The sequence below is a fragment of the Hypomesus transpacificus genome, chromosome 10 (assembly GCF_021917145.1).
Source record: "Hypomesus transpacificus isolate Combined female chromosome 10, fHypTra1, whole genome shotgun sequence".
NCBI lineage: Eukaryota > Metazoa > Chordata > Actinopteri > Osmeriformes > Osmeridae > Hypomesus > Hypomesus transpacificus.
Window position 1 is genome coordinate 1,325,196 of NC_061069.1, and position 16,216 is coordinate 1,341,411.

The 16,216-nt window shown below is 39.8% G+C and overlaps 3 protein-coding genes across 3 annotated transcripts; all 3 read left to right on the forward strand.

The window, feature by feature from the left end:
- Positions 1 to 765: 765 nt before the first annotated feature.
- Positions 766 to 2,366, forward strand: foxq1a (forkhead box Q1a). The gene has a single exon (XM_047027527.1). It carries the CDS (start codon positions 974 to 976, stop codon positions 1,853 to 1,855), a length of 882 nt encoding a protein of 293 aa, XP_046883483.1. The 5' UTR covers positions 766 to 973; the 3' UTR covers positions 1,856 to 2,366.
- A 2,256-nt stretch (positions 2,367 to 4,622) lies between these two features.
- Positions 4,623 to 7,682, forward strand: foxf2a (forkhead box F2a). Its single transcript, XM_047027622.1, has 2 exons — positions 4,623 to 6,006; positions 6,967 to 7,682. The coding sequence occupies exons 1-2, from the start codon at positions 5,049 to 5,051 to the stop codon at positions 7,137 to 7,139; spliced, it is 1,131 nt and encodes a 376-aa protein (XP_046883578.1). The 5' UTR covers positions 4,623 to 5,048; the 3' UTR covers positions 7,140 to 7,682.
- Positions 7,683 to 13,438: 5,756 nt separating this feature from the next.
- foxc1a (forkhead box C1a) lies at positions 13,439 to 15,582 on the forward strand. The gene has a single exon (XM_047028373.1). The coding sequence runs from the start codon at positions 13,699 to 13,701 to the stop codon at positions 15,115 to 15,117; it is 1,419 nt and encodes a 472-aa protein (XP_046884329.1). The 5' UTR covers positions 13,439 to 13,698; the 3' UTR covers positions 15,118 to 15,582.
- The last annotated feature ends 634 nt before the right edge of the window (positions 15,583 to 16,216 follow it).

Sequence of the window (16,216 nt, forward strand, 5' to 3'; positions counted from 1 at the left end):
ACACATGAATAGTACATTGTAAGATATATTCAGACGGTTCAGATTTCGATGGTTCAAAGAAATTGGTGCAAACGGAAAAAAAAACGTGTTGAATGCATATGTCGCACAGGATCAGTTGTTCTAATCAGAAGCAGCTTTGAAGACTGCAGAATGAGTCATTTATATTGATCTTATTTGACGTGCAGATGGTTCTTTGAGTGTGACATGGAGGGACGCACTTGATATCATCTAAGCTTCATGTGATGGAATGGAACCTTTACACACCAAAACAGATACAAGTGTAATACAGGTGGTGGGGGAGAATATAACATTAACAGGCCGTCATCTTAATTGTTTGAGGTTTCTACCACATCATGATAAATTAAACAACAAATGCATGATAAGATTCTGACATGTACAATTCTGAATACAGCATCTAAGATTCTCCAAAAGAACAATTGTACGACCTAAACCCATGCAAAGCAAACGTACGCCACCTGGTTGTCTCAGGTAAAAATCTCCTGAGGGAACTCCATTCATTGGCTGATCCATTTCCACAGGTGAGGCAAAACATACCATATTGTGAATGTACTTTTACCGGCTTGTTTAATATATAAATGCAATGAGATTCCCAATACGAGTTATACAACACAAAATTACCCTAAATAATGTCTTCCATAAAATATACATTATATAAGTTTCAGACGCAGTAGCCTATCATGCCAAACGCTCGAAATGATCTGACCCCGCCCTCTTGGGTTGTTCCTGAGGTGAAATTGCTATAAAGTCCTCAACACACACCCAGAAGGTGAGACGAGATCTGTTGCTCCTAAAGGTATGACTGCGGAGATAACATAGGTGTGTCTGGGATTTATCTGACGGTGGCGTTTTGACACTTACATACAGACGAAACCGTTGACTCTTTGACGACGTGCCTCTTTTACTTGGGCATCCGATAAAGTTGGATATACAACTGGCAGAAGTAACCGACAACATGAAACTGGAAGTGTTCTGTGGAAGTCACTTCGACATGAAATCTCTGGAACTGTGTAGCGATGCCGAGGGCAGTGTGCGCTCTCCTCTGTCGGGCGAGGAGGAGCTGGGATCAGATGGAGATTGCGTAGCTCAAAGCCCGACACCTGCCACTCCGTGCGCTGACAGCAAGAGCAAGCCATACACACGAAGACCAAAGCCGCCATACTCTTACATTGCACTAATTGCCATGGCTATACGTGACTCCACTTCGGGACGTCTGACTCTGGCGGAGATAAACGACTACCTAATGAAAAAGTTCCCCTTCTTTAGGGGCAGCTACACAGGTTGGAGGAACTCGGTCAGGCACAATTTATCACTTAACGACTGTTTTCTGAAAGTGCTCCGGGATCCTTCCAGGCCGTGGGGAAAAGACAATTATTGGATGCTCAATCCTCACAGCGAGTACACATTTGCTGATGGGGTGTTCCGACGCAGACGAAAGCGCATCAATAAAAAGACAGGTCTAGAAGACGTCTCTGAACATCCCGAGGACTCACAAAACATCACAGAGTCTCCATCCGTCTCCAAAACTGCATCGAGTGTGAAATTTTCAAGCTCCTTTGCCATCGATAGTATCCTCAGCAAGCCATTCAAGAGAGTTGCGTGTTTGGATGATTCTTCCACCTTCACTGCCTTGAACTGGCCAAGTTTCACAAGTTGGATGATGCCGCATCTGACTCCACCTGTCAGTTTGCCACACTCCCAGCCGGTGTTCCATGTGGAGTCATACGCTGCGCATGTGCAACGGGTGTATGGTGGTGCTGCATATTCTGAGGGGAGACATCAAGAAAATGATTTACATCAGACGTTTAGGCTACATCAGACGCAGTTTATCAGATGATTCCTTCCTTAACTTTGTCGGCGACTTTACGGCCTGATGTGTTCCATCCAATGAACATTGATCACTTGTTATTGCGATAAATTTAAGGGGTGTGGGCACCAAGCATGCCAACGTCTATAAACATTGACTTTTCTTGCAATGCCTTTATTTAGAATAACTAGATTTGTTATTTAAGACATAACTCATACAATAGGAATGACCTTGTCATGGAACTAACATCCACTGGGTGTAACGACGAGGAGCTAGCCCTGTTTCAATGCTTCAATGTTCATTGGTCATTTCCTTTTAAACGATGACATGTTGGTTTGTTCTGTATTTTAATTTCGACATCGTTTTCTCTTGTTATGTTGTTACTGAATTTTCAACCAACTGACCATTTAAATGTGCTGGTTTACAACTTTCCTTTTGGCATATCTTTAAGTGTTGAAGTCGGTGTATGTTTAAATGTTTTTATTGTCAAAAACAAATTTGATATTTTGTACTATATTAAAGAGAACCGTATAACATTGAATTTGTGTTTTGATTACTCGTAGGCATATTGTGTTTTGTCACGCTAAATGAATGTAAAAAATTGCCTATTCGCTTTTCTGACAGCCTCAAGTGCATGGAATTCTCTATGCCGTCATTTAACATACATTTTTATTTGCACAAATACTGGGTTTATAAAACGACCAATTCTGTATTTGTCATCAATACTACATGTGTCACATTAAATATAACGACGGATTAGCTGAATTGAAACGTGAAGCCAACATGGCCATAGTATTCAATAGCTTATAGGCCATGAAGAATCAGTGACACAGGCTAAGTGATGACATTAACCCTAAACAGGCATCAGAATAAACAAATCAAGGAAAATAATTGGCACGAGAGCTGGACTATAGTCCTACCACAGCAGCATTATGTTGATATAACATTATATAATTCAGTGATATCCAAAGGCATCCACAGAAAGCCTAATCTTCATATACTATAATAACTCATTATAATTATTATAATAAAAAGTCAATCAAGCGCCACTGATATTGACAAAAAAAACAATACATAACAATACAAATAATGTAATGGTAACGTTGTAATTATGTAATATTATGAGTGTGTATTAGTCAGTGTAAATAGTTGTCTGTTTGAGGGCGAAATACAGCCTAGTTGTATTTATTTTCTGTGTCTCTGAGGCTCGCTGTGAGCGGATACTGCCATTCAGTATTTATATTTTCTGTCTGCTGCTACAAATAGCCGTCGCCTCTGGAGTCAGACATGAGCAGGGGAGACAAAATGGAAATTGGCAGACCTCAACATTAGAAGTTTAGAAACAGCACGTTTTACCAAGATATTATTAGGCTACATTAACGATCGACTCAATATGTTCAAAGTCTTCTTAGTCTATTCTTTGTGACGAAAAACACAATTTCCTTTTGCAACAACTGTGCATCCTGGACACAGCAGGGTTATTAGTTTTGATGTTGCCGGAAATTCTGAAGAGATTATGTTCTTTACCTTTGTTGTTATATTGAAAAGGATTTTATCTTCACATCCTTGTTTGTTTAACGGATTTAGGCCTACCTCATGGTTTTACAATCGTTGCTTCAAATACATTGCCTCAAAATGACTTTAATACAGTAGCCTACAATATGCCTGTAGTGGATATGTTTTATTTTGCAGGCTAGGTCTATACATATGTTTAAGCTTCAGTGATTTACTGAATAGATAGTAGGCTAGGCCTTGAAAGTGTTGGGACTCATGAGAATGTCGAGATTGGCTATTTATGACACTTCATAAACCCTTCATGAAATGAACCAACGATGGGCCTACGCGTAAGTCTCGAAAACGAGTTGCTATTGATGAGGCTTCCAGTTTCAAGCTGCATGCAATGACATTACACATAACAACAAATACATGTTTTGAAACGGAAAGCCTAAAATTAAGTTATTTAAGGCAGGCTCTGTCTTTCTGTCAACTAGGCCTATATGCTTTATGCTCAGGCCTTTTGTCCCATGACCAAAATTATTGAAGCAGGCCAAACTGCATCCAAACGAATAGGCCTATACCACAAACAAACAAAATAGACCTGCAACACAACAACTATCATCATGATTATAATTTCACTACAATAAATATGGAAAACGGAGACCTAATTTCTAGGACCCAATATAGATCCTCACTGTAATTAATTCAGCTCTCCTGGGATACGATCCAGACTCAATGCAGTAAACTGACACTCGCGCTGTGTGTGGTATGCTGGCAACGGCAGATGGAAAAAGCATGCTTCCTTCGTAGTCCTTCCCCGAATAGTCTCCTACAGATCTACGGACTTCTGTTTGAACTGCAAATTAGGCAACGTTGCCTTTACCACGCCAAAGCGACAAGAATTCTAGAAGGCGGCCTAGAGGTTACAATGTTCTCTTGTTACTTAAAACGATATTAAAATTAATTAAAAGCTAGGACGTATTCTCTTAAAATGTAGCCTTCAAAAATAGTTTCAAGGAAACAAGCTGTATGAATTGAAGAAACACACATAATGACTGAAACGACCCACATTTTAAACTCATTAATCAATGTAAAGCATCCACGTGTGCAGTGTTGTGAGGGTTTATTTAGCCATTTCCTTCAACATTTGGTGTGTTGACATGAGTGTCTAAGTGCGTTGGCTTGATAAATGGCGATATGGCGTGTTTTAGAACTGTGAGTGGTGGGAGGAGATTTCTGTTATTTCTCTGAGCAATGCTCTGCCTCCAGAATGATGTCTGGATAGGGGTTGTTAGGGCCAGCAACGGGAGGGGGTGGGTCTCAAGTTCCTGGCGATTTCTTGGAGGGATTTTGAAGGATCTAGGGGGCAGAGAGAGATTTAGGAATTGATAGGTGGTCGCGTTTTGTTTGGCCGACGGGATATGCGCTAGAAAGTCGAGGAGCTTTATGTTTCCCTTCTTAAAGGATTATTAACAGCGATGGCCATAGAGAGACGTAGGAGGAGCAGCGGCCGCCACGATACACAGTTGGTTGTCTTGATTATAACAGCAATAAACGCGCAGTGAATCTCGAAGGAGCACTGACCTCTCCAATTAACACATTTGAAAACATATTTTCATATCGTTTCAAGGGGTTATGCTGAATAACTGAACCAAGATTGAATAACAAAGGCAACGGTCACTTTGGCTATCAGTTTCAGTGTCCTTACGTTAACCAGGGGGCAAACATGACGACGGAGAGCTCTCAACATCTGGATACTCTGACATCAAGTCCAGCGACCGGTGTGATGCATGCTGCTTTAGTCAGCTCACAGCCACTGATGGAAAACACGGCAAATGTGTCCACCAAAGGAAAAAAGGGAAACTCGGGCTTGAGACGACCCGAGAAGCCGCCTTATTCATACATCGCTCTAATTGTGATGGCAATTCAAAGTTCTCCAACCAAGAGGCTAACTCTGAGTGAAATATATCAGTTCCTTCAGGCCCGTTTTCCGTTCTTCAGAGGATCCTACCAGGGCTGGAAAAACTCTGTCCGCCACAACTTGTCTCTAAATGAGTGTTTTATAAAATTGCCAAAGGGCCTTGGTAGACCAGGAAAGGGTCATTACTGGACCATTGACCCGGGTAGTGAGTTTATGTTCGAGGAAGGCTCTTTTCGACGCAGACCCCGAGGATTTCGTAGGAAGTGCCAGGCTCTAAAACCTATGTATCGGATGATGAATGGCATAGGATTTGGTGCCTCAATACTTCCCCAGAATTTTGATTTCCAATCGCCCTCCGCCTCTTTGGCGTGTCATGCCAACACCTACAATTTGGATTTGATGGCCAGTACAGTGCCAGGGAGTTTTGAAGGGCTAAATGGAGGGCATCATGTCTCACACATGTCACCTGGTCCAGGGTCGTCCTATATGGCAGGTTGTCAGGTGCCACCTAACGACTACTGCCCCGATAGCGGCGGTAGCCCTTTGCACTCCTCTTCGTCGATGGTGGGGACCTTGGACTGTCAGTCTCCTTATGCGAGTGCCCCATCACACTGGACATCCCCAGGTGTATCTTCATACATCAAGCAACAGTCTCTGGCCTCGAACAGTCCCACACCCTCAGCGTTGCACTCGAGCATGACCCCATATTCCTTGGAACAGAGCTATCTCCATCACAATGGAAGAGATTCAGCGGATATGTCTGGTAAGCTAAGACATTATGTTGAAAATGTTTAAAAGCATGATGTCAAATGAACGTATCAGAGAAAATGCACACAGCATTTTTAGAAGGCCCAATTACATTTAACTGTGATTCAAAAGTAAAAGAAAAAAAGATGAGTTAAAGGATTAAATTAAATTTAAGTTTAGTTAAAATTTAAGTCAAATTATATTATTCAACATAAATAATATAATTATAATAGGTTATATTTTCTGAATTTAAAATGAATATTGAGAAGGCCAATTAACACCAGCGCCTCACACATGGGCAATATTTTGAAAAAGTCTCAAACAGTTTCACTATCTAGTGGTCAATGTGATCTGGGTTGTTCATAACCCACTTCAAGATAACAACCGTCATGTAAACATACAAGTAGGCTTATTTATTGTATTATATACAATATTTATTTTCCATGAAAGTAGTAGTAATAAAACATGCTGCGTTGAGATTGTGTTTGGGCCTTCTTTGATTCTCAGTCTTACAGGATGACAGTGTTGTCCATGTGGCCATCAATTCGTAAGGCCTACATGGTATATTACACAATCCAAACAATTTGCATCAAACCTATTCTGGCTATTTCAATGTAAAGGCTACAAAAGTAATTTAGTAATACAAACCGTCTGTAATATAGAATATAGATGCATAATTTGCATCAGAAATTATGTTCTTTGTTAGAGAGATCTACAAATATTTGTATTATGTTTGTTTTTCTCTAGCATTGTGATGTGCAAGAAACATATTTTTTCTCCCTAATAAGTCATTTAGTTATATAAATGTATATGTTTTTGGAAGAAAACAAAGGTCTGGAATTGAATATTCCACTTTATGTAGACCCTTTGTAAATATTAAACCAATATATATTTTTTAAATGTATGGGATACATTAAAACTGTAACTTACTGACTGATAATTTTATTTGCTCTTTTTTGTCTCATTCGTTTTGTAGTGGGACTGTCTCGGTACTCAAGCCACTCATCACCTGTGTGTGACAGGAAAGATTTTGTTTTAAACTTAAATGGGATCTCCTCGCTTCACCCGAGCACGAGTGGATCCTACTACCACCAGCTGCAGCACCATCACCAGAGTGTTTACCAAGACGTCAAGCCATGTGTCATTTGACATCAAACTGTCTTGGAGCAAATAATCTACACATGCGATGAAAAAAGAAACCTTTCTACAATGATCCCACTTTTACATCCTGCCAAACTATCAACCTGAAATTGTTTTTTTTTATTACCAGTTTGGAATTTTGAATGAGCCTTTTTCACCCTTTGAGGAGCTCCTGGCTGAATATGAGAACACTATAGTCTCAAGTCATTCTGTTTTTAAATACCTTGCTTATTACGCCATGTTAGTGTTTGACCAAGTTATCAACATAGACAATCTGCAATATTCAATCACGTTTACCAACAAAAGCACAGTCACTCTGCCTTATTCCTATAACTTTGCACTTAATCTTGTCCCAAGAGTTTTCTGTTGCTGTAGCCAACAGTGAGTCAATAAAGAGTTCTATTTTAAACAGTTTGGACAATATCAGTTTATTAGAAATGCATGTTTCTTGATCAGAATAAAATTATTATTATTGTTATTAGCTTATGGCAACTGTTGAACAGTTTTTGAGTTGAAATAACTGGTTAATGTTGACACTGTATTAAGGTAATTTATGAGCAACAATAAAGCTTACAATTTCTTTCATTCTATTAAAATAAATCATCAATTTGTTCCTGGTAGCAATTATTGAACATATAACCATGGTGAATAATTCAAATCTAGACTGATTACGGTTTGTGTAAAGCTTTTTGACAGATTCCTGACATCACATTGAATTATTTTAGCTTTAATCCAAAGCAACATACAAATTGTACACATAAAAGTACATCAGAAGATCCAGAACTACGAACGTTCTGAATGTACCAGCCACAGTGCAAAGTAACCATATCTCAGCTACCAGAAACTGTAAAAAACACTAACTACAATGACGTCTTAATTACACAATTTAATTGAACGTTGCTGCAAAACGAATGTCATTGCGACGTAAAAAAATATATGCAAATGTTTTGAAGGAAGTAAGGTAATTAAACATTAATTTATTCAATTACATTATTATCAAAGGTTTAGGAGTGTAGGCGACAAGCCTTCAAAGGGATGGTATAATCCAAGAAACCAGGTCGCCACCTAGTGGCACTTTCATTCTTGTGCACCTACATTCACAGGCATTTCTTGTCCTTGACTGATCATGGTGATATCGGGGTTCTTGAAGTGAAGGCAACCATGTTCAATACATAATGGATTACTTGTACATGTTGAAGAATCTGTGTTGTTATCTATAATTGCATAAAAATCGAAACATTTGTGAACACACAGAGGACCAGTTTACAAGGTATTTTACCTCGATCCACAAAATATAGAAAATAGTTCACAGTTAACACAAATGTTTGTATTTTTTAATCAGAAAGTGCATATATGTAGTGGATTTGGATAGAAATCAAAAGACTATCAATCCTCTGTAATAAAATACTGTACCGTGTACAGTATTCAAACTTTTTAAAAGTAATAATAATGTAAGGACATGCAGCTAATGAGAGGAAACCACAGAGTGCATTTGTGATTGAGCATTCATCATCACCAGCAGATGACAGAATGCAAAGAAAACCACAAGAAAAATGAAATGTTGAAAAGACGTCTTTCATCATCTGAAGCCCTTTTCAAACCTAAACATCATACTTTTTGGCCGAAAGTGTCGACAGATGTTTATAGTAAGCTGCGTGAGAATGAATGATTCTCAAGATATCTGTTGCTAAGTCTGCACTGGCCAATTCATGGCAATGTAGATGCACATATTGTTATCTAATCAAAGTCATTAAAGTCATTAACACTTTAATTTTCACACGTTAGAACTTTGAGTAGGAATGTCTAGTTGAGATTGATGCAAAAACAACATACTTTTTCTAGTTTCACATTCAAGTAAAAGACTGAGCTCTATACATCTAAATATAAAAACAATGTATTACTTATGCAAAATGCAAAACAGTACTGAATACATGTCGTATAGACTTGACGAGAGATTGTCATGTCGTAGAGACATCATGATTAAACGTAAACAAATGCTATGTAATTCACAGACCATGTTTACCGGTATTTAGTCAAATACAGGCTAAGATAAAGATGTATGCTGAAAACTATTGACTACATCTGCTGCAATACTGATGTATGTTAATCATATACTGATGGTAGATAATCAACAATCTCACTACATGACCATGGTCTAATTGTGAGTAAAAGGTTTAACAGTCATGGACCATGTCAACTACTTGCCGAACCCATATGGAAGCTGTATCAGACACTTGTTAGACATTGACCATATTGTGACTTTAAGCTGTGACAGTTTGGATGACATCAGGTGTGTGGATGTTATTCTATGTCAGACACTGACCATGGTTCTGTGATTCATTTCAGGAACGGATCCTTTGCAGAGTCTAACTCACTATTGACTGCATGCAATGTAAAACAACCGTTCACAGATTTAAAAAAGTTATCCCATCAAATTGATTCCCTTGGTTGTTCTATTTGCACCAAGACGGCATTTATAGGATAGCACATGCACAACTAAAATACCTTCTTTATTAAGCAAACCATGATGTGTATGGTGGCCATTTCAGCTTTCCCAATGTGATTGTTCTACTCTTCATAGATGGTAGGCAACTAATGATACCTAGGAGGAACTTTAAAGCCTCACTTGTCAGAATTTCGACTCTTTTGTGTACACATGGTGTGAGAGCCAAATTATGAGTATGACTGGAGCAAAATCATATTTGCATGCTGTTGTACATGATACTCCACACACATCTGTAAACAGTTACAGTTTAGTGACTGTCAATACGTACATTGAAAGAAAACAACAATATATCCACACACTGGGTTGGGGTTCTTGATGTTTGTCAGGCAGACTCTTGATTTAAAAGGTCTTCCTCATTATAGCTGATGAAAACTCTTGCAGTGGAAACATTGAAACCATCAGGTCATAAACCATAAATCATTCATCAAGGTTCATTAGTGAAATGAAAACGAAATTGTGCGCTGGCATAATTACAAGGTTGATGGATTGGGAGTTGAATGTCTGGGCCTCTTCAATACTTCAGTCACATTGGGGAAGCCTTCTTCAAACACCGGCCCATAGAGAGATCATTCATCTTTGTCGAATGCACATTTTGTACGATGATATTGAAAGAACTGTAGTGGTACAGTTGTTAGAAAACTATTGTCCATTTTCCCTTCACGGCTAGCCCATGGTGAGGCCTACTGTTACCTGGCTTTGCCTCCATTTTGAAACAGTACTGTTGGCAGGAATGACAGGAACACTACGAAACAAAAGTCAGACTAAGTTGTTTGTACAATCAAAAATTCAACTGTATTTTTTATTTAATTCCATCCCCATTGTAAGTTACATTATACCCTCATATATATCACAGACACACAATCTTCACAGTTCTATGTTGTAGTACTGGTATTGAACACATGGAGGAAGCACTGTCCTTCCAATAAGACTGTTCCCAAGCACACTAATGCAGATCCACACAAAAACAGAAATCACACCAATCATGGACAGAATGTGTAGATTTTTCATAAGTAAAGTGAATATGAAAATGAATATTTATTATTATTATTATTATTTTGAGTGGCAACGTGACAATGCATAACTCCAAATAACGAGGACACAGAACAGCCCATCAGCCCAGCGCTTCACAGGACTCACAAGAGGGAGCCAAGAACTCACACAAATGACCCGACAGTAGGTTCATCTCCAGTGGCAGTAAGCGCTCTCATGAGAAATTTACTAACCCAACGTGTACGCTTTCTCTCACTCCCTCTCTCTCTCACCTCTCTCTCTCTTTCTCGCTCTCTCATTCTCTTCTTCCTCTGGCATTGTTTTCATCGCATTGGCATTAGCCTGTTTACTGTGTTATGCATTCGAATGTTTTACTCTTTTAACTAGTAATTTACTCAATTATCCCTGACTAACGTTCCAATACTTTGTTATTTCATTTTGTTCCACAAACACGTGCTGAGCGTTGAAAATAATCAGATTGATTTGAAGGACAATGGATTAGGGTAAGGTATTCTCATTTAGGCTACTTGTCCTAGTTTTTTGGACACCATTTAAAGATGGATCAAACAAAACCAGTGTACAAAAACACAATAGTCTGTGGGTTTTGTTGATTCAAATAATTACGCTAATGCTGTAATTTTTTTTCAACCGCGATACCTACGTTTGGTCTTACTTAAGACTCCAAATAAACAGATAATGGCTTATTGACCAAACGTTTTACTGTAAAGATATGATCCATGATGTAGGTTTACAGACTACATAATTAGGCTATAGATATCAAAGTAAACATGTTGGCCTCGAATGAATTGGAATTGACACCCATTGTTCGAATATGGTTTCTGACATGCATTGAAAACAGTATGATTACACCAATTTTCTCACCAATGATTATAGTCACTTATATAAATATTATAAAATAACATGTCTTAGGCTATTATTGATTGTAAGAATGCCTTATTATTCATCGTATGTGAATAGGTCCGGTTGTTGCTTTACAATCAAATTGTACAGGCCTAAAACTACTGATAGTAATAAAGTTTAATTGATAAATAGAGAACTGGGTGGGCAGAGGATGGGGTTAAGTGTAAGGCACGTTGTGAATTGTATAAACATCCCGGGGCAGTGGAAAAAGTTCATGCCCGGGTCCATGTAAAGAAAACCCGGCGGAGCACCGGGCCAGTGTACGGCCATTTAATCAACACGACCTGTAAAGGATTATAACGATAATGTGAACTTCGCCTAGCAATGACAATTAACATTTCCATGAATGTGTCTGTTTTTTACCGTTATAGCAAAATACAATAAATTCGAGTATTTTTATCTCGAAATAATGACCGTATTGTTTTAAGGCATTGCACAAAATGCAAACAATTTAAGTATGCATGCATATGTAGGCCATTAAATAGCTATTGCCATAGACCTAATACTTTTAATTGTTTAATCAGAAACGGATTATCTGCATAAATAGAAATGTATAAAATAATAATTTGGGAATAAAAACAATACTGGATTGTAATTTAGAATTGGCCTATAAATGTGAAACTATACACGCTATAATAGCCTATATATAAATATATGATTAACTATATTATGTTTATTATGTGCTCAGTTAACAAACATAAACATTGTTGACACGCTGTAAAGGGTTCAATCAGTAGCCTACATCTTTTCCCAATCGTGTCATGTACTTATCATGTAATAATCGAGATGTTCGTTAAGAAGCACAGAGCAGCAATAACTAGGCTACAGCTTTTCATTCACACAATGGTTTAGTGTGAATAGTTGAGTAGCCCACACGGTGTGAAGACAATTATATGTTCAGAGAAAAGTTACCATGCACTTTATAACTATATTCCACATTGATCATGGTATTACGCGAAAAGATTGTCCTGTAGCGTGTGGTAGTTTGTTTGGTGGAAAATAATGTTATGGTGAATATACCTAATTGAGCCTGGGCCATGGCGCATTCGAACCTTCTGACTCAGGTTGACACGTTGGTGGACTCACTCTATTTGGTACTACGGCTTTTAATCAGCTTTTTAAAATAGAGCAAACTTTCACACCTTTACCCTTTCTCTCCCATAACTAGACTAATTCCGCAGTAATGCGATCGCTAGTAGCCTACAACCTACTGCACGGGGTGACTAGCTCTCCACTGCCCTTTGATCCGTCCTTGGTGTTGATTGAGCTTTCTAACTAACAGCCAGCGTTAATAAAGCTTTACATCAAGACGCTAAACTGCAGGAAGCAAACTGGAAGGAGTATTACCCCCCATCCCGGTTTATTGCTTATTTAAACTTAGATGTGGAGGACGGATCATGGTGATGGACGAGTGACTTTTTCCTTTTGTTTTTCTCGCTCGTTTCAATGCATGATTGACCATATGCCATTTAGAAGCTTTGTAGTCGACTTTAATTTTTTTTAAATAACGCAGATCACTCTGGAATATAAAAAAAAATAGACAACGGGTGCCTTCAAAATGAGGGCCATTCAATATATTGCCGTACCTATAATATGACAGTCGTTTCACATGTTCAGTGATATTTTGCATTTCAATTGACTCAGATTTGGATACATTATTTTGCCACAACATAGGCCTTGATCTGATTGTATAAGTGAGCAGCATAGCGCTCTCAACTAAAGTCGTATGTCTTGACTGGAGTGGGCTGGCAGTTACCGACACCTCCTCTCCTTTTTCTGAAGCCTTGTGTATAGCCAAGAGCGAGCTCCAGTGCTGCTCCGTCTGTGCTACCTGGCCTCCAATTGGACGGCTTCTCTATGGGAGGAGCTACAGGAAGCAAAAAGGAGGAAAGAATTTAACTGCGCAAAAGTCCTCTGTAGTGACGGATGCCCAAAGTTCAGAAGTTTGTAAATGTGCGCTTTAGCACACAGAGATGGAAACGGCTTAAACACGATTACGTCTTTGCACAACGTGTTCCTTTTATGAACATTTTTCTCGTCACAGGACAGCAATTGTGTGTCTGAACGCCTTACCCTACAGAAGGAACGTGGAGCTCTTTGGCTGCATATTTTGGGAAATTCGGGAGCAGTGGAGAAAAGCGGGGAGAAAACATGCAAGCGCGCTATTCTGTCTCTAGTCCCAACTCACTGGGCGTCGTGCCTTACATTAGTAGCGACCAGAGCTACTACCGGGCCGCCGCCGGTGGAGGATACACCGGTATGCCAGCCCCAATGAGTATGTACTCTCATGCGGCCCACGACCAATACCCTGCCAGCATGGCACGCGCCTACGGACCGTATACTCCTCAACCTCAGCCGAAGGATATGGTAAAACCACCTTACAGTTACATTGCACTCATAACCATGGCTATCCAGAACTCACCTGACAAGAAGGTGACCCTAAATGGGATTTATCAGTTCATCATGGAGAGATTTCCATTCTATCGAGACAACAAGCAGGGCTGGCAAAATAGCATCAGACATAACCTCTCTCTGAACGAGTGTTTTGTCAAAGTGCCTCGTGATGATAAAAAGCCTGGTAAGGGTAGCTATTGGACCCTGGACCCCGACTCTTACAACATGTTCGAAAACGGGAGCTTCTTGAGGAGGAGAAGACGATTCAAAAAGAAGGATGCAATGAAAGACAAGGAGGATCGGCAGTTAAAGGAGACGCCGTCCAGGCAACAGGGCCGAGACCAGGAGCAACCAGTGCAGGGCTCCCAACCAGTGAGAATCCAGGATATTAAGACCGAGAACGGCAACACGACACCCCCACAGGCCGCTTCGCCCTCTCTGAGCACCGTGCCCAAAATAGAGAGCCCGGACAGCAGCAGTAGCATGTCCAGTGGCAGTCCTCACAGTATACCGTCCAACAGGTCCATTGGCATGGAGAGCTCTGAGCACCATCACCATGGCCAGGCCCCGACACAGGGCTTCAGCGTGGACAACATCATGACTTCTCTCCGGGGGTCTCCACAAGGAGCTACTGAGCTCGCTCCTACCCTAATCGCCCCCTCCAGGACAGGTATAACTCCGTCTTTGTCCCTGAACTATTCACCGAACCAGACGTCAGTCTACAGCTCACCCTGTAACCAAAACTCAATTTCCACTACCTCGAATGCGACCTACCATTGCAATATGCAAGCTATGAGTTTATACGCAGGGGATAGATCTAGCCATCTGGCCCCGAGTACCACCGTGGACGAAACATTGCCTGATTACTCTATCACCACCACCTCCTCCTCACTGACCCACGGTAATCCTAACTCTGGGCAAGAGAGCCATCACCCCCACCAAGGGCGGCTTCCTTCATGGTACCTTAACCAGGCCGGGGACCTGGGACATCTTGGCGCAACTTATCCAGCACAGCAGCAGAACTTCCACTCCATGAGAGAGATGTTCGAATCTCAAAGAATTGGCTTGAATAATTCTCCAGTGAACGGAAATAACAGCTGTCAAATGTCCTTCCCTCCGAGCCAATCCATCTACCGCACTTCGGGAGCTTTCGTTTATGACTGCAGCAAGTTCTGACCAAAGTATGTTTTTCTTGTGTTTTACATTTTCAATCAATCCCGTGAGACGCTTACCCTCCTGACCCCAAGATGGACTAAAACGAATCAGAACGCAAACAAAAGACAGAAAAAAGACTTAACTTGGTTTGTAAAGAACAGTGTTACTGCAAATAACACGTAAGTCTCACCTCGCTTTTGTGGCTTTATATGTTAAAATGTATTAAGGATATGTCAGTTTTTCATGGACATAGTATGACGTGTAAATTGCATATAGTAATTTATTTCTAAACTGTAGCCGGATATTATGGACCAAACACCAAAAAAGTGTTTCTAAATTGAATTGCCTTAATTGACCGAAAAATGTTCCTTTATAAAGAAAAAACGGAACTTGTATATCTCCGTACTCTTTCAAAGTTTCTCCTTTTGTTGAAAAGTATTCTGAAGGAATTGAATTGTTTGTTTAATAAATTGTCATTTAATGTGAGTTATAGCTACGCCTGATTTCTTATGGAGCAAGCTTATAGGCTTTCCTAAAAATATATTTGGAGCCTAACTTTCTTTAAGTCAGCTCGCTGGCAGTGGCCATACAATTTCTAAAATAAAAGGTGAAAAAGTGTTCTTAAAAATTGCAGGTACATGTATTATATTTACACCTTTCTTAATCCTGGAAATAGGCCTGTAGTCTGTATTATGTGGCACCTAGTGTGGTAGTTAAGCTGGTTGAGTGGCATTATGGTCTGAAAAGGTATAATTATATCCGCAAAGCAAGGCTTTAAAGGACAATGCTGTGTCATTAGTTATAAATACAAATACAATCTTTTCACAAATCCATGTCGAGGTATACATCTTAACACAATATCGGAAATTCTTTAAAACTCCTTCAGGCAGTAAACAAGATAATCACTGCGAGGACGTGTGGTCATTATCTTAATTTGTTGTGAGCGTGACCAAAGTGAGGTCAAGACCATGTCCAGAAGATATTGATCGCTATGGATGGATGGGAGCTTCAAGTGACATTGCATTTGATTATAATTGCAGTTTGAAGTGACACAGCTCTCCTGATGTCAGACACGGACTGTCTGTCATCATCTTGACCTTAGGCCTTCTATCCCCATACC